Source organism: Panthera pardus, unplaced genomic scaffold (genome assembly GCF_024362965.1).
Source record: "Panthera pardus isolate Hobbes unplaced genomic scaffold, ASM2436296v1 HiC_scaffold_1, whole genome shotgun sequence".
Classification (NCBI taxonomy): Eukaryota; Metazoa; Chordata; class Mammalia; order Carnivora; family Felidae; genus Panthera; species Panthera pardus.
The window spans coordinates 72,163,950-72,188,245 of NW_026526654.1; the positions used below are offsets into that span (position 1 = coordinate 72,163,950).

General features: G+C 38.9%; 1 protein-coding gene across 1 annotated transcript in view; it reads left to right on the forward strand.

Moving 5' to 3' along the window:
- The window catches only part of LOC109266006 (phosphatidylinositol 3,4,5-trisphosphate 3-phosphatase TPTE2-like), a 106,834-nt gene that overhangs the window by 55,999 nt on the left and 26,539 nt on the right, over positions 1 to 24,296 (forward strand). Inside the window, exons 11-12 of the mRNA XM_019447669.2 lie at positions 20,092 to 20,153; positions 22,132 to 22,212. Coding sequence (XP_019303214.2) covers positions 20,092 to 20,153; positions 22,132 to 22,212 — 143 coding nt within the window. The remainder of the gene's footprint in view (positions 1 to 20,091; positions 20,154 to 22,131; positions 22,213 to 24,296) is intronic.

A 24,296-nucleotide genomic window follows, 5' to 3' on the forward strand; every position in this document is an offset into this window, starting at 1 on the left:
CTTCATGGTGGTCTTGAATATTTTTTTAGTAGACACACAATGTTACATTACGGCCTTGTATATCTTTGTTAAATTCATTCCTAGACATACTGCTCCTGCAAATGGAAGCTGGTTTTTCATGTTACATTTGGATCATTTCCACTTTTTACTATTATGGATGATGTTGCCATTATAAATGTATGTTCCTTGTTGCACATGTACCCCCATTTCTGTTGATTATGTAACTTGGACTGTAAGTTTTGTATTTAGGGTAACGAATCACAGACTTAAATAGACGATGTCCAAAAACAGTTGTACCAATTTCTACTCCACTGGCAGTGTATGAAGGTTCCATGTTCCATCTCTTTAGACAACAATTGGAATCTTAGTCTTATTATTTTTAGCCACTGACTGGGTGTGTAGTTGAATCTCATTATGGGTTTAATTTGCATTTCTTTTATTACTAACCAAATTAAGAAAGTTTTCACAGGCTTATAGGCACTTGAATATCCTTTGTTATGAAGTAACTCTAATATCCTTGCCCTTTTTTTTCTCCTGACCCACTTTTCTCCTGAATTTCTGTTTTTTTCCAATTGACTTTAGGAGTTCTTTACGTATTCCGGATTTCAACCCTGTTATTTGTTTTATGTACTGCAAGAATCATTTTCCACTCTGTATTTTGACTTTTCTGTATCTTAGGAGTATACTTCGGTTAACAGACATTCTTTGTTCTAACATAGTCTATATCATTCTTTCTCTTTATAAGGTTAGTGGTTTTGTGTCCTGATGAAGAAATCTTTCCCTCAGTTTAAAAAGACATTCTCCTATGATATCTTATAGACAGTTTATTCTATTTGGAATTGATTTTTATGTGTGGTATAAGACAGGGGTCAAGTTTCATCCTTTCCCTATGGCTGTTTTGCACACTGATTGGAAAGACATTTCTTTACTGCTCTGAGGGTCATGGTTCAGTCTCTGTAGTTTCTGTTCTGTTCATTGATTTTCATCTATTCATGTGCCTGTCACACAACCACCCTACTTATCATAGTTTTCTACTAAGTCCTGATTTCCAGTCAAAGGAATCCACCCATCTTGTCCTTTCTCACAACTGTTTGGGGTTTTTTAGGCCATCTGTATTTCCATATAAATTTTTAAATCAGCTAGTCAAGTTACATACACACCCCTGATGTTATTTGGTTTGAAATTATGTCGAATCTGTAGATAAAAAGGAATGGAAATCTTTACAATACCGAATCTTCCAACCCATGAATGGAATTTCTCCTCATTTAATTAGGACTTCTTCAATCTGTCTTCATAATGCTTTTTCATTTTCTGTACAAATACCTTGTATATTTGGGGGAGGGGACCTGGCGGGCTCAGCCGAAAGAGCAAGAACTCTCGATCTTAGGGTTGTGAGTTTGAGCCTCACGTTGGGTGCAGAGATTACTAAAAACTAAATTAACTTTTTTTTAAAAAAAGAAAGCTTGTATATTTTTGGTTAGATTTATTTCTAGATATCTTTGATACTATTATAAATGATATCCCTTAAAAATTTTTATTTTCTAAATGTTTATTGTTGCTCTGGAATGCAATTTATCTTATTAACCTTCAATTAACAACCTCGCCAAACTTTCTTTTTTTCTTTGAATATAATTTATTGTCAAATTGGCTTACATACAACACCCAGTGCTCATCCCAACAGGTGCCTTCCTCAATGCGCACCACCCATTTTCCCCGCTTCCCCATCCCCCCATCAACTCTCAGTTCTCTGTTTTTAAGAGTCTCTTATGGTTTGCCTTCCTCTCTCCCGGTTTGTAACTATTTTTTTTCCCCTTCCCTTCTCCCATGGTCTTCTGTTTAGTTTCTCAAGATCCACATGTGAGTGAAAACATATGATGTCCTTCTCTGGCTGACTTATTTCTTTCAGCATAATACCCTCCAGTTCCACCCATGTTGCTGCAAGTGGAAGGATTTCATTCTTTCTCATTGCCAGGTAGTATCCCATCGTATATATGAACCACATCTTCTTTATCCATTCATCAGTTGGTGGACAGTTAGGCTCTTTCCTTCACCAAACTTTCTTATTCTAATTTATCCAGAAATGCTTTTGGATTTTATGGTACATGATTAGATCGTGTGAAAATAATGAATTGTAATTTTTCCTCTTCAATTTTTTTTTTCTAGCACTGGCTAGAATCTTTGATCCTCTGTTGAATTAGAAGTGGTGATAGCACTCATTCTTGTTCTGTTCCTGCTCAGCAGAAAAGTTGCCAGGTCTCTCACCAATGAATTTAGGGTATGCGTGTGTGTGTGTGTGTGTGTGTGTGTGTGTGTGTGTGTGTTAGATACTCTTTATCAGATTAAGAAATTCCTTTAATTTGCTAAGTTTTTATCATGAGTAGATTTTTATCAGACAGTTTTTCTGAGTCCTGAAGATGATATAAGTTTTACCTTATTCTACTAATCTGATTGATCGCATTGGTTGACCATCTTTGTATTCCTAGAAGAGACATAATTTTGTTGTGCTCTATTATTTTGTATAAATTGGTGGATATTTAATTTTAATTAAAATTTAATCTTAAGAATTTTTGTATCCAGGCCATAAGTATGATTGGCTATGCTTTTCTTTTCTCATAATATTCTTTTCAAATTTTGGCTTCATAAACCAGAATTGGGTTGTGTTTCCTCTTTTTTTTTTAATTCCCTGGGTGAGTTTGTATAAATTGACATTTTTTTTTCTTTAATGTGGCATTCTCTAGTGAAGCCACGTTGGCCTCCGTGTGGGGGTTTGGCCTCATTTTCTTTGTGAGGAAGTTGTAAAATTGTGATTTAATTTCTTTATTAGATACAGAATTATTTGTAATTGTATTTATTCTGCACATTTTGGTAGGGTGCATTTTTCCAAGCACATGTCTATTTTATCTAAATTTTCAAATGTCCTGGCATCAGTTGGTTCAAAATATCAGTGTATTCTAATGTCTACTATAGTGCTCCCTTTTTCATTCCTTATATTACTTTCTTGGTGCCTTCTCTTTTTTTCCTTTGATTAGTCTCATCAGCGATATATCGATTTTATTAGTCCTTTCAAAGTACCAAGTTTTTTTACTTTATTGATTCTCTTGTTTGTCTTCTACTTCATTAATTACAATTGTTTAGTGTTTCCTTTCTTCCATTTTCTTTGGTTTAATTTGTTCTTGTTTTTTAATTTCTTTAGAGGGATGATGAACTCACAGATTTTCGGCTTTTTGTTTTCTATTTAGTATTTCAGGCTATAAATTTCCCTCTAAGAATTTCTTTAGTTTCATCCCACAAACGTTTATATGTAGTATTTTTTATCAGTATTCAAAATATTTTCTAATTTCCATTGTACTTCTTTCTTTGACCCATGTATTACATAGAAGTACACTTTCTTATTTTTAAACACAGAAGTATTTGTAATTCTCTTTTAGCAACTGATTTCTGGTTGTATTGCATTGTGGTCAGAGAGCATATTACATATTTTTTTTAGTTCTTTGAAATTTGTTCATACTTGCCACAATTTGGTCAATTTTATCAAATGTTTTCTGTGCACTTGAAAGTGTATTATGCTTTGGTATGAACAGTTTTTTGTATCCAATAGGTCATTTGTTAATTGTTTTATTCAAATCTTCTGTTTATTCTTTATTCAAATCTTATTGACATTTTATTTTGGTTTGATTGAAATTTTACAATATAATACCTTTCTCCCCTGACCCCACCATTAGCTTGGAAGTCATATATTATTTTGATATTCCTTTTTGATATTCCTATAGTAATTATATTAAAGATTTCAACCTATATCCTCCATTTAGCTATTGATTTTTTTTATGTTGACCTTGTAGCAATCTACCTGAACTCATTAATTTTAGGAGTTAGCTTGTAGATTTACTTTTTTTTTTCTAATCTGCAAGTAATGAAAGTTTGTTTCTTCTATTTTTATCCCTATATGTTTTGTTTCTTTTTCTTAGTGCACTAAGCCCTGTACTATAATGTTAAGTAGGACCAGTGAATAATGGACATTTTATTTAGTTCTTGGCTTTAAAGGGAGCACTATCAACATTTCATCATTAATATGATGTACAGATTTCCTGCTATCCGATAGTAGAGCATTTCCATGAACTTTTGTAAGCCAAAATGGTGTAAAACGAAGAAGCAATTGCCATTAATTTATATGGAAAATTTTTGCAGCATTCCAAGACCTGAAAAAATAACCTGTCTTAGACTTTTCTGGTACCTTAGGGCACATCTTGATAATGGAGACACAAAATAAATCACGATAAAGCACAGATGCTCACAGACACAGTTCAAAGCTCTGGTGGCTTGATGCCAAGTGTAGTTCCCAGGGAAGGACCTGGGCGATGTCACTCTCACTGCTCAGAGTGTGTGCTGCCTCTGTAAATAGTCCCTGCAAAACAAAAGTGGAACAGTATTTTTGCTTTTTCCCTTTTTTTTTTTTTTAATAAAAGTGAAAATCCTTTTTGGATTTTTTTTGGGTAGCAAAATAGGTACTAATGTAGATTTTTCATAAAAGCTATGTGGCATCATGCAAACTTGTGTAAAATGGGGGTTCCCTATACCTGGGAAGGTATTTTGGTAGATTCCCTTCATCAAGCTAAAGAAGTTTCCTAGTTTTTCTTAGCTCTTAAAATTATGAATATATGCTGAATTTTAGTAAATGGTTTTCTCTATGTTCATTGAGATGATTGCAAGGTATGTCTCCCTTAATCTGTAAGTATGATAAATTACATTAATATAGGTGTCTGATATAAGAAGATTCTCGGGGTGTCTGGGTGGCTCAGTCAGTTGAGCGTCAGGTCATGATCTGTCTCAGATTCTGTGTCTCCCTCCCACGCTCTCTGCCCTTCTCCCACTCACGCTTGCTCTCTCTCTCTCAAAAATAAATAAACCCTACAAAATTTTTAAAAAGTGAGGATTCTTGCATTTCTGAGATAAATGGCACTTGGTATTGTTATATATTTTTTCTAGTGCTGGATTCACTTGACAAATACTTTAAGTTTTAACATCTATGTTCCTCAGTGACATTGGTATAAAATTATCTTCTATTGTATTTTTGTAGTATTGGCATTTGTTATACTGGTGTTAGTAAATAAGCTAAAATTTTTTCTCTTCTCTACTATGATCTAAAAGATTTTATAAAAGACAGGAATCATTTCTTCCTTATAGATTTGGTAGCAATCTCGTCTTGTCCTCTTGGAGGGAGGTAGTAAGAAAAACTATAAATATTTTCAACACAGTGTTATTGTTTTATTCAGATTTTCCCTTTTTGAGTCAGTGTAAAAAAATTTTTTTAATGTTTATATATTTTTGAGACAGAGAGAGATAAAGCATGAATGGGGGAGGGTCAGAGAGAGAGGGAGACACAGAATCCGAAGCAGGCTCCAGGCTCTGAGCCATCAGCACAGAGCCCGACGCGGGGCTCAGACTCACAGACCACGAGATCATGACCTGAGCCAAAGTCAGACGCTTAACCAACTGAGCCACCCAGGCGCCCCGTGAGTCAGTTTTTTAAACTGATACTGTCTTGAAAATGATTGACTTAAAGTTATTCTTACAATGTTTTTGAATTTCTACTGTACATCACTTTGCCCTTTTATTTCTAATATTTATGTCTCCTCTTCTAAAAATCAGTTTTATAAGAGATTTGTGTATTCATTTTTTGAAGAAAAAACTATTTTGTTTTCTGTTTCATTAAGTTATTCTTTAATGCTTATTTCATTTTTTGACTTTAGTAGATTTATTTTCTTTTACTACTCTCTTGAATTGAAAACTTAGCTAATTAAATTTTAGTTTTTTAGCTGTATGACTTATTTAAAGTTTATGGGTTTTTTTGTTAATACTGCTTTAGCTGACTTTCAGCTGTTTTATACTGACTACTTTTGTTGTTTTTTTTTAGTTTTTTAAAATTCATGATTCTACTAATTCTCCTAAAAATCATTCTCCTGAAAATCATCTGATTTTTAAACACAGAGATTATCTAGAAGTGATTTTTAAACATCTGGATTATTTAAAAATTACTTATTTTAAATTCCCTAGTGTTGGAGCACCTGGGTGGCTCAGTCAGTTGAATGTCTGACTCGTGATTTCAGCCTGGGTCATGATTCCAGGGCGGTGGGATCGAGCCCAATGTTGTATTGAAATTTTCAACCGGATTCTGAGGGAACCGGGAAAAGGAACTGACTGGCAACAGATAGAAATGTCTTGGCTGCATTGAGGGTCCAGCTTGAGTGTTAAACTGTTCCTTTATATTACCAGTGTGAAAAGTTGTATGATTTTTCTCCAGCGGTTCTCTGTACTCTGGTGTCTCTACATTTCTGGTGTAGGAACAGGGGAAGTAGGTGCCCGAACCAAGCCAGGGTTAGACTTTTACAGAGTGTGGGTACAGAACCCAGAAACAAGAAAGGTAGTGATTTTTCAGTGTTGACAAAACCAATAGTGAAATCGTCTACCATGCATCGAGGTGGATGAGGGAGTGGTCATGGGACTGGATGTCATGATAAATTGGAAGACCAGATAGTCATTCATTTATGCATTTAACACCAGATACTATGAAGTGCAGGGTATGTGAAAGTGTATGAAGCACACACGTGCCCTGCTCCCATGGAGACCACAGTCTATTGTTTACAAAGAAAATATGTATTAAATGGCGATTTGTGTAATAGAAACAAATAAGAGGATAAGAAGAATATGAAGTGGGGAAGAGGTTGCTAATTTGACATATAAATAGATGATCAAGAAGTCTCACCAATAAAATGACATTTGAGCAGATGCCATACAAGGAGTACCCTGAGAATACAAGAAAGTATGAAGTGTATCATGGGACTATCAAAGACATAAATGAAATCTACCAGAACTTAGAAAAGTCATATTTGGCCTGAGTAACCACGGCTTTTCTTCATCTATGTGTATACAACCAATCCTTTTAAGTATATCTGCCTTAGTATTTTTGCCTGAATTAACACCGAAGCTAATGGCTTACAGTTTGGGAAATGTACCACCTCCTGATTTTCAAAGTAGGAAATGAAGTCAGCTGTAAGTGACAGCACTTCTCATGTTCTTCACCGTGAAGAATATCCAGTGATGGTGAGCAATCTCTTGTGTAAATTTATTCATTCAGGAATTTTAAGTTTTCTAGAATGTAAGTGCATGGGAATTTAACCGAGAATTTTCACAGATTCCTTAGCTGTCTTTTACAGATGTGTTTCACCAATGTTTAGTCTTTTCAACTAGATTTTTTTTTTCCTGTTTGAAAGACTGAGGGAAAAAAAAAAGGTTGAAAAGTTCCAATTATCAAAACATAATGATTCTCTTGTTGGGATGAGCACTGGGTGTTATATGTGGGGGATCAATCACTGGATTCTACTCCTGAAAAGATTGCACTATATGCTAACTAACTGCCATGTAAATTAAAAATAAATAAGTAGGGGTGCCTGGGTGGCTCAATTGGTTAAGCGTCTGACGGGCTCAGGTCAGGATCTCGCGATTCATGAGTCTGAGCCTGAGTCGGGCTCTGTGCTGACAGACAGCTCAGAGCCTGGAGCCTGCTTCAGATTCTGTGTGTCTCTCTCTCCCTCTGCCTCTCCCCCACTTGTATTCTCCCTCCCCCCCCTCTCTCAAAAATAAATACTCAATAAATAAATTATATATATATATAATTTATATAATATATATTTATATAATTTTATATATTTTTAATATAATAATTTATATAATTTATATTATATATATAATATATATATATATTATATATATATAAAAGCACAGGCTTTGAAATAAAATATCTGGGTTCACATCTCAACTATGCCATTAAATAATTGTGTGGCATTGCATGAATTACTTAAAATCTCCCTGCCTTTGTTTTCTAATATTTCTAAAATGTGATGCTGAAATACAGACCTCCTAGTCCTATTGTGGAGATTAAATGAAATGTGGAAAGTACCAGACAGGAGGTGACAACAGCTCAATAATATTGGCCATTATTATTGTCCCTCAGACCTACACTTGTCAACTTTTAACAGCAGACTTATCTTTCTTTAGTCTTTTTCTAGTAAATATGCAATCAGCATGTTTTTATTTATAGAGGTGAATGTCTAAGCTTCTCTAGCTCTTTCAAAGTGGTTTAATGGATGCCACAAGGTACATCTTTCTTTGAGATATTAATTATATCAAGTGAGGCACCGTATCAAACTGGCAAAACTGGAAAAAGATTTTGACTTGAATATCTTGAAGAAGACATTCTTTTAGTTACATTTTTTTTTCTTTTATTGAAGTATAGTTGACACACAATGTTACATTAGCTTCAGGTACACAACATACTGATTTTGGCAAGTGTATACATTATGCTGTGTTTATCACAAGTGGAGCTAGCTACCATCTGTCAAAATACAATGCTATTACAATACTGTTGGCTATATTCCCTATGCTGTACCCTTTATCCTGTGACTTGTTCATTTCATAAGTGGCAACCTGTACCTCCTACAGGATACCTTTGCTATCCCTTTACCTCCTCTTTTCTGGGAACCATCATTTTGTTCTCTGTATTTATGAGTCTGTTTCTGCTTTACATTCATCCATTTATGTTTTGTTTTTTAGATTCCACGCATAAATGAAATTATTTGGAATTTGTCTTTCTCTGTATGACTCATTTCACTAAGCATGATATACTCTAAGTCCAACCATATTGTTGCAAATGGCCAGATCTTCCTTTTATGACCAGATAATATTCCATTGTATGTTTATACCACCTCTGAATCCATTTATTATGGATAGATACTTGAGCTGCTTCCATATCTTGGCTAATGTAAATAATGCTGCAGTATACATAGGGGTGCATCAATGTTTATAGCAGTGCTATCAACAATAACCAAATTATGGTAAGAGCCCAAATATCCATAGACTGATAAATGGATTAAGAAGATGTGGCGCATATATATATATATATATATATATATATATGTATGTATATATATGTATGTATATATATGTATATATAATAGAATATTCCTCAATGATCAAAAAGAATGAAATCTTGCTATTTGCAGTAACATGGTTGGAACTAGACTGTATTATGCTAAGTGAGATAAGTCAGGGAAAGACAAATCTCCTATGATTTCACTCATATGTGGAATTTGATCAACAAAACAGATAAACATAGGGGAAGGGAAGGAAAAATAAGATAAAAACAGAGAAGGAGGCAAACCATAAGAGACTCTCAAGTACAGAGAACAAACTGAGGGTTGCTGCGGGGGGTGGGGGGGAATGGGTGGGGGGACGGGCTAAATGGATGATGGGCATTAAGGAGGGCACTTGTTGGAATTAGCCCTGGGTGTTACATGCAAGTGATGAATCACTGGGTTCTACTCCTGAAACCAATACTGCATGGTATGTTAACTTGAATTTAAATAAATAAATGAAAAATAAATAAATATAAGGGTGCAGATATATTTTCAAATTAGTGTTTTTGTGTTCTTTGAGGAAACACCCAGAAGGAGAATTATTGGGTCATATGGTAATTCTATTTTTAATTTTGTGAGGAATCTCCATCCTGTTTTTCACAGTGGCTGCACCAACTTACATTCTCACCAACAGTGCCTAAGGATTCCTTTTTTCCACATTCTTACCAACACGTTTTATTTTTTCTCTTTTTGATTCTAGCCACCCTGACAGGTATAAGGTGATATGTCACTGTGATTTTGATTTGCATTTCCCTGATGATGAATGATGTTGAACATCTTTTCATGTGTCTATTGGCCATCTGTAGGTCTTTTTGGAAAAATATCTATTCAGGTTCTCTACCCATTATTTAATCAGATTGTGGTGGTTGTTGTTGTTGAGTTGTATAGGTTCTTTATATATTTTGGGTATTAACCCCTTATCAGATATATCATTTGCAAATACCTTCTCCCATTCAGTAGGTTGGCTTTTCAATTTGTTGATGATTTCCTTCACTATGGAAATTCTTTTCATTTTGGTTTAACTCCAATAGTTGTGTTTGTTTTTTGGTTTTAGGGTTGTTTTTTTTGACTTCTAAGATTTTATTTAAATTCAAGTTAGTTAACATATAATGTAGTATTGGTTTCAGGAGTAGTATTTAGTGATTGCTTTTGTTTCCCTTGCCTAGGAGACATATGTAGAAAAATGTTGCTAAGGCCAATGTCAGAGGGTTTACTGCCTACATTTTTTTCCAGGAGTTTTATGGTTTCAGGACTCACATTTCGGTCTTTAATCCATTTTGAGTTTAGTTTTGTGTATGGTGTAAGAAAGTGGTCCAGTTTCATTCTTTTTCATGTAGCCGTGCAGTTTTCCCAACAGCATTTGTTGAAGAGACTAGACTCTCTTTTCCCCATCGTATATTTTTGCCTCATTTGTCATTAATTAACTGACCCTGTGAGCATGGGTTTATTTCTGGGTTCTTTTTTTCTGTTCTATTGGTTTATGCGTCTATTTTTGTGCCAGTACCACACTGTCTTAATTAGTACAGCTTTATAGTATATCCTGAAATCTGGGATTGTGATACCTCCAGCTTTGTTCTTTCTCAAGATTGCTTTAGCTATTCAAGGTCTTCTGTGGTTCCATACAAATTTTAGGATTATTTGTTCCAGTTCTGTGAAAAACGTTGTTGGTATTTTGATAGGGATTGCATTAAATCTGTAGACTGCTTTGGGTACTACGGACATTTTAACAATATTAATTCTTCCAATCTATGAGTATAGAATATCTTTCCATTTGTTTGTGGTGTCTTCAATTTCTTTCATCAACATTTTATAGTTTTCAGAGTGCAGATCTTTCACCTCCTTAAGGGTTAAGTCTATTCCCAGGGCTTTTTAAATGATTTTTGATACAACTGTAAATAAAGTTTTCTTAATGACTCTTTTTGCTACTTTGTTATTAGGGTATATAAGAACAACCAATTTCTGTGTATTAATTGTGTATCCTGCAACCTTAGGGAATTCATTTATCGGTTCTAATAGTTTTTGATGGGATCTGTAGGATTTTCTGTATATAGTATCGTGTCATTTGCAAATAATGAGTTTTACTTCTTCCTTACCAATTTGGATGCCTTTTATTTCTATTCTGCCTGATTGTTGTACCTAGGGCTTCCAGTACTGTGTTGAATAAAAGTGGCAAAAGTGGACATCCTTGTCTTGTTCCTGATAGAGGAAAAACTCTCAGTTTTTTACCATTGAGTAGAAGGTTAGCTGTGGGTTGTTCATATGTGGCCTTTTTATGTTTGTGCATGTTTCCTCTAAGCCCACTTTGTTGAGAGTTTTTATTATGAATGAATGTTAAATTTTGTCAAATGCTTTTTCTACATCTATTGAGATGATCTTGATTTTTATTCTTCGTTTTGTTGATGTGTTATATCATGTTGACTAATTTGCAGATATTGAACCATCTTCGCATCCCCAGAATAAATCCCACTTGATTATGGTGAATGATCCTTTTAATGTGTTGTTGAATATAGTTTACTAATATTTTGTTGAGGGTCTCTGCAACTACATTCATCAGGGATATTGGCCTGTAGTTTTGTTTTCTTTTCCTTTTCTTCTTCTTTTTTTGTTTGGTTTTGGTATCAGGGTAATGCCAACCTTGTAGTATATATTTGGAAAGTTTCCTTCCTCTACTATTTTTTGGAATAGGTTGAGGAAAATAGATATTAATGCTTCTGTAAATGATTAGTGGAATTTACCTATGAATCCATCTGGTTCTAGACTTTAGTTTGTTGGTAGTTTTTTTTTTTATTATTACCAATTCAATTTAGTTACTTATAATTGGTCTGTTTAGATTTTCTTTTTCTTCCTCATTCAGTTTTAGAAGATTGTATGATTCTATGAATTTTTTTCATTTCTTCTAGATTATTTGTTGACATATAATTTTTTTGTAATACTCTTACAATCCTTTATATCTCTGTCGTGTCAGTTCTTAACTACTCGTTTGTTTCTGACTTTATTCATTTGGGTCCTATCTCTTTCTTTCTTGAAAAGTCTAGCTAGTTTTGTCAATTTTTTTTTATCTTTTTAGGGAATCAGCTCTCCATTTCATTGATCTTTTCTATTTCTTTTTTAGTGTCTATTTTGTTTATTTTTGCTCAAATCTTTATTATGTCCTTCCTTCTACTAGCTTTGGGCTTATTCTTTTTCTAACTCTTTTAGGCACAAGGTTGAGTTGTTTGTTTTAGATTTTCCTTATTGTTCTTTTTCTAACTCTTTTAGGCACAAGGTTGGGTTGTTTGCTTTAGACTTTCCTTATTTCTGGAGGTTTGTTTGTATTGCTATAGGACTTGTCTCTTAGAACCGCTTTTGCTACATCCCAAAGACTTGGGACTGTTGTGTTTTCATTGTTATTTGTTTCCATGCATTTTATTTCTCCTCTGATTTCTTCATTGACCCATTGGATGTTTAGTACCGTGTTATTTTGCCTCCATATGTTTGTGTTTTTCCACTTTATTTCTTGTGACTGGCTTCTAGTTTCATACTGATGTAGTCCAAAAGATGCATGATGTAATTTCAGTCTTCTTAAATTTAGTAAGGGTGTGTGTGTGCACGTGTGTGTGCATGTAAGTGTGTGTGTGTGTGTGTGTGTGTGTGTGTGTGTGTGTGTGTGGTCTAATATGGGATCTTTTCTGGAGAATTTTTCATGTGTATTTGAAAAGAATGTGTATTCTGTTGATCTTGGACAGAATGGTTTATATATCTGTTAAGTCCATTTGGTCTAACGATGTCATTTGAAGATACTGTTTTTGTATGCATTTTCTGCTTGGTTAATCACTCCATCAATGTAGGTGTTACAGTCTCCTATTAATGTATAATTATCAGTTTATCCCTTTATGTCTGTTAATATTTATCTATTTAAGTGCTCCAATGTTGGGTGCGTGGATATTTACAATTGTTATATCCTCTTGTTGGATTGACCCATTTATCATTATGTAATGCCCTTTTTCTGTGTCTTATTACAGTGTTTATTTTAATGTCTGTTTTGTCTGGTATGAGTACTGCTACCCCAGCTTTTTGTTTGTTTCCATTTGCACCGAATATCTTTTTCCATCTTTTGACTGCCAGTCTGTATGTGACTTTAGGTCTGAACCGAGTCCCTTGTAGGAAGCATATAGATGTGTCTGGTTTTTCCATTCTGTCACCCTATGACTTATGATTGGAGCATTTAGGTCATTTATATTTACAGTAATTATTGATAGGCATGTACTTATTACTATTTTTAAATTTTTTAAATTGTTTTTATAGTATTTCTGTTCCTTTATTCTTCCCTTTTTCTCTTTCCTGTGATTATAACTTTTTAGTGTTATGCTTAACTTTCTCTTTTTAAAAAAAATTTTTTTAATGTTTACTTTTTTGAGAGAGAGAGAGAGACAGAGTACTCGTGGGAGGGAGGGGCAGAGAGAGAGGGAGACACAGAATCCGAAGCAAGCTTCAGGCCCCGAGCTGTCAGCACAGATCCTGACACAGGACTCGAAGCCATGAGCTATGAGATCATGACCTGAGCCCAGGTCGGACACTTAACTGACTGAGCCACCCACGTGCCCCTAGCTTTCTTTCTCTTTATTTTTTCTGTATCTATTATAGGTTTGGGGTTGTATTTACCATGAGGTTCACGTATAACATCCCAAGGGTGTAACAGTCTGTATTGAACTGATGGTCACTTAAGCTCAAACACATTCTAAAATAACTTTTTTACTCCTCACTCCATGTTTTATGTATATGTTATCATATTTACAACTTTTTATTCATAATATTCTTAATTCTAATTATTGCCTTTTTCTCTTCCACTTAAGTCCCTTTAATATTTCTTATAAGGCCAGTTTAGTGGTGATGAACTCCTTTAACTTTGGCTTACCTGAGAAACTCTCTATTTCTCATTCAGTTCTGAATGATAACCTTGCTGGGCAGAATATTCTTCACTGTAGGTTTTTTTTCCCTCTCAAGCTCTTTGAAAATATCATGTCATTCCCTTCTGGGCTGCAAAATTTCTGCCAAAAAATCAGCTGATAGTCTTATGGGGTTTCCCTTGTACATAATTTTTTGCTTCCTACTTGCTACTTTTAAAATTATCTTTTTTAAGTTTATTTTTGAGAGAGAGAGAGAGAGAAAGAGAGAGCATGAGCAGGGGAGGGGCAGAGAGAAAGGGACAGAGGATCCAAAGTGGGCTCCATGCTGACAGCAGAGAGCCTGACTCAGGGTTCAAACTCACAAACCACGAGATCATGACCTGAGCTGAAGTCAGGAGCTCAGCCAACTGAAGCCACCCAGGCGCCCCTAAAATTCTCTGTATCTTTAACATTCAACATTTTAATTATTATGTGCTGTGATGTGGACCTCCTTGGGTGCGTCTTGTTTGGAACTCTCTCTGCTTCCTGGACCTAGATGTCTGGTTCCTTCCTCAGATTAAGGAGGTTTTCAGCTATTATTTCTTCAAATAAGTTTTCTGCTCCTTTCTTTTCTCTTTCTGGGACCCCAAAATGCGAATGTTTGTTTTCTTGATGTCATCCGGGGGATCCCTTAACCTACTCATTTTTTAAAAATTTTCCTAATTGCGTTCAGCCTGTGTGTTTTCCATTACCACGTCTCCCAGGTCACTGATCTGTTCTTCTGCGTCTGCTAATCTGGTGATTCCCACTAGTGAATTTTTCATTTCAATTATTGTGTTTTCAACTCTAGTTTGGGCTTTTTTGTTTTCTTTCTCTTTGTTGAAGTTATCAAGGCGTTCTTTCGCTCTTCTCTCCAGTGCAATAAGCATCTTTATGATTATGACTTTAAACTCTTTATCAGGCATATTGCTTATATCTGTCTCATTTAGTTCTTTTCCCAAGGCTTTGTCTTACCCTTTTGTTTACAGGATGCTCCTCTGTCTCCTCATTTCACTTGACTTTCTGCATTTGTTCCCATGAATTAGGCAACACAGCTACTTCTTCTAAATTTTGAAGGGATGGTCTTGTGTACGGTCGTTCCCTGCGTAGACTGTGTGTGCCTGGTGACTTTGGCTGACTGGACCTGTGAAGGGCCTGGGCTGTGAGTCCCAGAACACTCCATGCTGGACTGTCCTGGCAGCATGGCCAGAGCTATAATAGGCCTTGGCCAGGGCAGACCCTGGGCTCCCTGCACAAAGGGCATCCTGACAGAATGGCGAGGCTGAAGTGAGTGTAATCCAGGGAGTCTCTGGGCTCTCCACGCAGAGGGTCCTTGGCAGAATGGCTGGGGCCATTGGTGCAGCCATAGGTGCAACCGGAGGGATCCTGGGGCTGTCTGTGTAGAAGGTGCCCTTCTCTCTAGGTCCTGGAGCTGAGGCACAAGCTGGGGGTCCCAGGACACTCCAGGTAGGGGACTGGAGTGGCTGAGTTAAGGTGGCATGCAGGCCAGCGGTACTCTTCCCAGGAGATGCCCTACTTCCCAGGACAGCTGTAGCTGAACTGAGTGTGCACGCCAGGGCAGTCCTGGGGCTCTCCATGCAGAGGGTGTCCTGGAAGGACAGTTGAAGCTGAAGTGGGTGCAAGTCAGTATCCAGGGGTGCCCCCATGGAGGGGTGCTCTGGCAGGGTGACTGGAGCTGAAGCAGGTACGAATTGGGAGATCCCCGAGTGCTCTGCATTAACAGGGCTTTAACAAGCTGCCTGAAGCTGAAATGGTGCAAGCCTGTGTTCTGCGGTGCTTTGCATCTGTATCACCTTGGCACAACAGCCAGAGTTGTAGTGAGCGCTAACCAGGGGTGTCCCGGTGCATATAACACTGGGGCTGCCTTGGTGGGACAGCTGGGGCTGGAGTGGACTAGTGGCCTGGGGCTCATTGAGGTGGCAGGCCATCTAGGGCACCCGTACACTGCTACTATTCCCAGTATCAAGGTGGAGGGGAAGCAGAAACTGTGTCGCTTACCAGCTTCTCTGACCCTGAGAGAGTTCCAGCAGGTCTCCCATTGTTTGGGAGAAGTTGTGGGACTGGATCTTTTGTATACTAGTTTCTCTCTCTTTTTTTTTTTAATTTTTTTGAGAGAGAGAGTGAGTAGGGCAGAGGGAGAGAGAGAGTAGGGCAGAGGGAGAGAGAGAGAAAGTGAGTGAGTAGGGCGGAGGGAGAGAGAGAGTAGGGTGGAGGGAGAGAGGGAGAGAGAGAGTAGGGTGGAGGGAGGGAGGGAGAGAGAGAAAGTGAGTAGGGCAGAGGGAGAAAGAGAGAGTAGGGCAGAGGAAGAGAGAGAGAGTAGGGCAGAGGGAGAGAGAGAGAGAAAGTGAGTAGGGCAGAGGGAAGAGAGAGAGAGTAGGGCAGAGGGAAGAGAGGGAGTAGGGCGGAGGGAGAGAGAGAGAGTAGGGTGGAGGGAGAGAGGGAGGGAGAGAGAGAGAAAGTGAGTAGGGCAGAGGGAGAAAGAGAGTAGGGTGGAGGGAGAGAGAGAGAGAGTAGGGTGGAGGGAGAGAGAGAGAGAGTAGGGTGGAGGGAGAGAGAGAGAGAGTAGGGTGGAGGGAGAGAGGGAGAGAGAGAGAGAGAAAGTGAGTGAGTAGGGCAGAGGGAGAAAGAGAGAGAGTAGGGCAGAGGAAGAGAGAGAGTAGGGCAGAGGGAGGGAGGGAGAGACAGACAGACAGAATCTCAAGTAGGCTCCATGCTCAGCATAGAGCCTAATGCAGGGCTGGATCCTATGACGCTGGGATGCATGATCTGAGCTGAAAACAAGAGTCAGACTGTCAACTGCCACCCAGATGCCCTACTGGTTTCTCTTTTAGACTTTTTCTCTGCCCTGGGGCAGATGAATCTGCTCGGTCCCTCAGTACCGTCCCTCCCCACCACAGTTTGCAGTGTTGGGGGTGGGGAGTCCCTTCATTACCACGTCTCCCTCTCTCTTGCTGTTCTCTGTGTGGTCTCTCTATCTTGTGAGCAGCGGGAGCTGTTCCTTCAGCCCTTGGTTCTTCTGCAGGTGGAACTGTGCTTAAATAGGCGCAGATTTGTTGTGTCCAAATACGAGGTGAGTTCAGGATCTTCCTATGACGCCATCTTGGACTGGAACTCTCCTCTTTTAGCTACATGTTAGGTGCTTTAAGCAGCTCTAAGGGACACACACGCGCGCACACGCACACACACACACACACACACACACACACACACACACACACACACAGAGCTGGGGTCAGGAACATTGCCTCAGTCTCTGCTTACAAATTCCAGAATATAGAGTATAAATTGTACATTGTAGGGAGGGTAATGGATGCAGCTGAGAAAGAATAAAGTTTAAGGACTGTTGTAAAAGATCATATAAACTGGCATTAAGATGTCTTTGACAATGTGAAAGTTGCTTCAATGTGTAGAACCTCAGTTTCTCCCTCCTTATGCAGGGTATTTACCTCACAAAATTGTTGTAAAGATTATATGAGACCTGTAAAGTATTACCCAAGTGTTAGTCATAATTATGAAAGCCAGTACTGTATTGCATTTAGAGATGCAAGATGCTTCTGCTGACTTCAGGATAACAAAGGCTCTCTCGCAGACTCCCTCTAACCAACTTGGTGAATAGTCTCCATTCCCTTTATAAACACACCTGTGGTGTTCCCTGGCATCTTGAAAACTTGCAACTAGTAAGCTTCAATTTAGCGTGCCTGCGTGTTTCTTCTTCCACCAGTGTCTGTCACTTCTACTTGTTATTATGCTTCTGCCAAAGAATTAAATATTACATAGATCTGTAAAATGGCAGAGTGAACAGAAAGCTATAATTTTATGAGCCCTTAGTTGGAAGTTTCAAGAAGGTTCAATGAAGTTGAGCGGCTACAATAAAAATTGCAGCTGAATGAAATGCAAGTAAGACTAGGAGCACCTGGGTGGCTCAGTCTGTTAAGCATCCGATCCTTGGTTTCAGCCCAGGCCATGGTCTCATGGTTGTGGGATCGAGCCCTGCATCAGGCTCTGTGCTGACAGTGTGGAGCCTGCTTGGGATTCGCCCTCTCCCTCTCTGCTCCTCCCCTCCCCCTCCCTCTCTCTCAAAATAAATAAATAAGCTTGAAAAAGTGCAAGTGAGACTCATATAAAACATGGGGAGAAAAACCCCAGCAGTAAAATCTAAGAGGCTTCTCTACCCAGATTGCTTTAAAGAATCTGAAATTAGAAATTATAGATGATACAGTGGTTTCTACCACAGGCCTGGCCTTTCCAAGAAAGAATTCCAACTGGGGAGACACATATTTAAAAAGTTAAAACCTCTGTCCAGTATCAGAAGGTTAGTGAATAAGCATAAGTTTATGTTTGAAGTTAAAATTTAGTATTAAAGGTAGTACTTTTCATACAATCATTTTCATGATTCCCTGCTCTACCTGACTTGACTGGATGAGAGGGCATCTACTGTGTCTTTGGTTGTACACAACCACAAGGGCATGAAATCTGCAAAAATGTTTTTCAGATGGGAAGATACCAGTATAGACATCCAGAGATGTCCTCCAGAATCGAAATGTTAACAGTCTATACCACTGAGAGCTGGGGTGTTAATAGTCAGGATTTCCTTTAGCAAGAAGCCTTTATGTATCATAGCATTGGGTGATACCAAGTCTTTTTTGGGGGGGAGCCTGGATGACTCAGTTGGCTGAGCGTCTGACTCTTGATTTCAGTTCAGGTAGTAATCCCAGGGTTGTGGGATCCCCATATGCAGCATGCAGCCTACTTAAGATTCTCTCTCTCTCTCTCTCTCTCTCTCTCTCTTTCCCTCCCTCTGCCCCCTCCCCAACTTGCACTGTCTCTAAACTTTTAAAAAAAATTATAATCTTTTTTTTTTTTAGAAGTACTTGGGTTAGAATGTTTTTCAAACTATGAGTTGCAAAATAAGTTTGGGTCATTAAAAAAAAGGAATCGAATAGAAAATAGAATGTATCTCATGTTAAAAAGGTAAGTTTGAAATTACATAAAGTAAGTTCAGCACGCACTGGCTAAGACAAAAACTACAAGTAACTGTGGAAATAAAAGAAGCAACATATTTTTTAAAACAAATTTTGTATAGCGGGACAAAAATATAAATTAGAATAAAACATAAGAAACTTTGAGGATGAAATGACTGAAGTCAAGGGTTTGCTTTAAAATGCTATAGAAGAGGGGCGCCTGGGTGACTCAGTCCACTAAGCATCTGACTTCCGCTCAGGTCATGATCTCGCAGTGAGTTCAAGCCCCACATCGGGCTCTGTGCTGACAGCTCAGAGTCTGGAGCCTGCTTCTGATTCTGTGTCTCCCTCTCTCTCTGCCCCTACCCCATTCATGCTCTGTCTCTCTCTGTCTCAAAAGTGAATGAACATTAAAAATAAAATGCTATAGAAAAAAGAAAGAAAAACGGGGAGAGGGAAGAAGGGAGGAAAGAGGAGAGAGAAAAGTACAGCAATATGATATACTCTGGGGAACAGATATATGGGGGTTCATTATACTATTCTCTTTACTTTCTTACGTGTTTGGTAACACACTTAAAAATAGGGGTGCCTGGGTGGCTCAGTTGGTTGAGCGTCTGACTTCAGTTCAGTTCATGATCTTGTGGTTCATGAGCTGTGCTGACAGCTCAGAGCCCAGAGTCTGCTTTGGATTCTGTGTCTCCCTCTCTCTCTGCCCCTCCCCCTTCCCTGCTCATGCTCGCTCGCTTGCTCTCTCTCTCTCTCAAAATAAATAAACATTAAAAAAAAAACCAACTCAAAAATAGAAGGAAAAATGGATGTTGTAAATGCTTTGTCATGTTTTGGGTTCTGATCACGTTTTATCTTTTATAGGTACTTTCACTCAGGTTAGTTAGAAAAACAGAGTGTATAATTAGCTCTTAATTGGTAAGTAGCTCTTTAGCTTCCGAGTCCCAGAATAGACCCCACTGCCTCTGCCTGCAGCTGTGATCCCCAGCCGTAGTGACTCAAAAACAGTACATGCGTGCACATGTGTGTCCCTGCGCACAGGTCAGAATTCCAGGGACAGCTCCAGACCCACGAAACAGCTTTGCCTATTCCTGAATTGAAACATTTTCAACAAGCACTTTCAGAGCGAAAGAAAATCAATCCAAACTGAGCTCTCTGAATATTCATGACAGCATTTTTATACCAAGTACTGCCACGAACAATGGTTCATGGACTTCTTTTCTTTTCCAGGAAGAACTGGAACGATGGCTTGTGCCTGCCTTATTGCCAGTGAAATATTTACAACTGCAGAGGTACGAAAGATGTGACCGCAGGCTCTGTCTTATGCTGATTGAGTTCGATAGTTCTGAAACCTCACTGGTAGGACGTTAAGATGATTCTTTGAGTTGTGGCGCTTAACAAAGTTGTAATTGGGGAAGCAGTTATTAGAAAGCCTGGTTTTGATACTTCCTTGTTTAACTCGCACTGGTTAGTAACTGACCCAGGTGCTTCTTAACTCTGGGCCAGGACTAGAGTGAGGTCAGTGAAACACTCACTTCAGGCACAAAATTTAAGGGAATGCCAAAATTTTCAGTAATTAAGATAAATAATCTAATGCATTATTTTTAACGATCAAAACTAATCCAAAAAAATCCATGGTATATATAATAATACCCAACATTTTATTTTATTTAAATATTTTTTATTTTAGAGAGCGAGTGAGAGAGCAGGGGAGGGGGGCAGAGGGAAAGAATCTCAAGCAGGCTCCACGTGAGGCTCAATGCTGTGACCTTGAGATCATGACTTGAGCTGAAGCCAAGAGTCAGACACTCAACCTACTGAGCCATCCAGGCACGCCAATAATTCTAACGTTTTAAATAAAGACGGCTCAGGCGCACCTGGGTGGCTCCTTTGGTTAAGTGTTCGGCTCTTGATTTCGGCTCAGGTCATGCATGATCTCACGGTTTGTGGGGTTGAGCCCCAAGTCAGGCTCTGTGCTGACAGCACGAACCTTGCTTGGGATTCTCTCTCTCCCCCTCTCCTCTCTCCGCCCCTTCCTGCTTGCACTTGCTCTCGCTGTCTCTCTGAAAATAAATAAATAAATTTTTAAAAACTAATAAAATATGTAAATAAAGACAGGGACAAATAGGGACAGAATTAAGATGAGGTAGGGTCAAGCAGTCCAAGTGCAAAAAAAAAAAAAAAAAAAAAACCTCTACAATTGTAATGCTTCCTTCACTTCACCCCATCCCAGCCCCGCTCTTATGCCCCCAGTTAGGGGACTTCCTCCTTCCTCACAAGGATAATATCAAGACTGGTTTGATAAGTTCTCTAAAGGACTTCAGACATCCTTAGAAGTAGTAGGTAGGAGTGCCTGGGTGGCTCAGTTGGTTAAGTGCCCGACTCTTGGTGTCAGCTCAGGTCATGATCTCACCGTTTGTGAGTTCAAGCCCCATATCAGACTCCATGCTGACGGTGTGGAGCCTGCTTAGGATTCTCCCTCTCCCTCTCTCTCTGCTCCTCCCCTGCTCACACACACATTCTCTCTCTCTCTCAAAAAATAAATAAATAAACTTAAGAAAACTAAAGAGGTTCTAGGTAGATAAAAGGTACTTTTGCCATGCAGAACAAAGTCTCTCCTGTGTGTTATTAACTTCTCATAATTACTCTCTGTGGGGTCTGTGCCCTCTGGAAATTTCTGCGAAGAGAGGGTGGGCTATTTCTATTTCTTAAAACGGGGTTCTCAGTCTTAGTTCCACCATGATCCTGCTGAGAAGCTCCCACTGAACAGGGGCGCCCAGCAGTTCTGCTCCCCACTTGGCCCACAGTCTGAGAAGGGGCCTTCACATTGTCCATGTGGCCCGCCCTCTAGCGCCACCTTCTGCTTTGTTCCCAATTTGAGACACACAGGTTAGGAAAATGGGTATTGGACAGTGTTTTTCAAACTGGATCCAATCGATCCGTGAGCTGTAAACTCAACTGCATTGGGTCGTGACTGGCATTTTTAATAACAAAATGGAATCGATTAGGATGGAAAATAGCAACAGGTAACTATTGTCTTGTGAAACTTTGGTTTCAGTCGTGTGTGTGTGTGTGTGTGTGTGTGTGTGTGTGTGTGTGTGTGTAACAAGCCTGCATGTGGCTTTTTGTTGTTGTTAACTTTATTTGGGGCAGCCTCTGCTCAGAGGCTGCTGACTTAAGGAAATAATGTGCCCTCAGAACTTTTAAGGATGCCTTACAAGGAAAAGAACGTGCAGACGAACCTTGATTGTGTGGCCCCCTTTTCTGTAGGACAGCCTTTATTATTTTGGAGAACGGCGAACAGATAAAACCACCAGCACTAAATATCAGGGAGTTGAGACTCCTTCTCAGGTAAGTTGTGTTTTTTTACAAGGGGATTCTTCGGGAAGTTGGTGAAGATTGGCAGCTATTATTTGGTTTCATTTTAGATTCTTTTCCTCTGGCGATCAGGCAGCCTGACTCTGGTGCCTGTGATAGGCCTTGATCCCTCCCAGGGCCTGAGAGCCACAGCTGGGGCCCTCCTGGTGCTCTGCAAACACAAAGTTCTGCCAGGGCATCCGTGGTCCATTTTATATTGGTCATTGCTCACAGAGTTCAAGAGTTGATTCCCTTCCCAAAGTAGGAAGGTCTGATTTCTAAGATTCCAGACCCTTGAAGATTATTGTAAGTCACTAGCCTTTGATTTTCCTTATTTTTTTTAAATATGAAATTTATTGTCAAATTGGTTTCCATACAACACCCAGTGCTCATCCCAAAAGGTGCCCTCCTCAATACCCATCACCCACCCTCCCCTCCCTCCCACCCCCCATCAACCCTCAGTTTGTTCTCAGTTTTGTTTTTTTTTTTAATTTTTTTTAACGTTGATTTATTTTTGAGACAGAGAGAGACAGAGCATGAACAGGGGAGGGGCAGAGAGAGAGGGAGACACAGAATCGGAAGCAGGCTCCAGGCTCTGAGCCATCGGCCCAGAGCCCGACGCGGGGCTCGAACTCACGTACCGTGAGATAGTGACCTGAGCTGAAGTCGGACGCTTAACCGACTGAGCCACCCAGGCGCCCCTTGTTCTCAGTTTTCAAGAGTCTCTTATGCTTTGGCTCTCTCCCACTCTAACCTCTTTTTTTTTTTCCCCTTCCCCTCCCCCATGGGTTTCTGTTAAGTTTCTCAGGATCCACATAAGAGTGAAAACATATGGTATCTGTCTTTCTCTGTTTGGCTTATTTCACTTAGCATCACACTCTCCAGTTACATCCACGTTGCTACAAAAGGTCAGATTTCCTTCTTTCTCATTGCCACGTAGTATTCCATTGTGTATATAAACCACAATTTCTTTATCCATTCATCAGTTGATGGACATTTAGGCTCTTTCCATAATTTGGCTATTGTTGAAAGGGCTGCTATAAACATTGGGGTACAAGTGCCCCTATGCATCAGCACTCCTGTATCCCTTGGGTAAATTCCTAGCAGTGCTATTGCTGGGTCATAGGGCAGGTCTATTTTTAATTTTTTGAGGAACCTCCACACTGTTTTCCAGAGTGGCTGCACCAGTTTGCACTCCCACCAACAGTGCAAGAGGGCTCCCGTTTCTACGCATCCTCTCCAGCATCTATAGTCTCCTGTGTTGTTCATTTTAGCCACTCTTACTGGTGTGAGGTGATATCTGAGTGTGGTTTTGATCTGTATTTCCCTGATGAGGAGTGACGTTGAGCATCTTTTCATGTGCCTGTTGGCCATCCGGATGTCTTCTTTAGAGAAGTGTCTATTCATGTTTTCTGCCCATTTCTTCACTGGATTATTTGTTTTCCGGGTGTGGAGTTTGGTGAGCTCTTTATAGATTTTGGATACTAGCCCTTTGATATGTCATTTGCAAATATCTTTTCCCATTCCGTCAGTTGCCTTTTAGTTTTGTTGATTGTTTCCTTAGCTGTGCAGAAGCTTTTTATCTTCATGAGGTCCCAATAGTTCATTTTTGCTTTTAATTCCCTTGCCTTTGGGGATGTGAAGTAAGAAATTGCTGTGGCTGAGGTCCGTGAGGTTTTTTCCTGCTTTCTCCTCTAGGGTTTTGATGGTTTCCTGTCTCACATTCAGGTCCTTTATCCATTTTAGGTTTGTTTTTGTGAATGGTGTGAGAAAGTGGTCTAGTTTCATTCTTCTGCATGTTGCTGTCCAGTTCTCCCAGCACCATTTGTTGAAGAGACTGTCTTTTTTCCATTGGATATTCTTTCCTGCTTTGTCAAAGATTAGTTGGCCATACTTTTGTGGGTCTAGTTCTGGGGTTTCTATTCTATTCCATTGGTCTATGTGTCTGTTTTTGTGCCAGTACCATGCTGTCTTGATGATTATAGCTTTGTAGTAGAGGCTAAAGTCTGGGATTATGATGCCTCCCACTTTGGTCATCTTCTTCAAAATTACTTTGGCTATTTGGGGTCTTTTGTGGT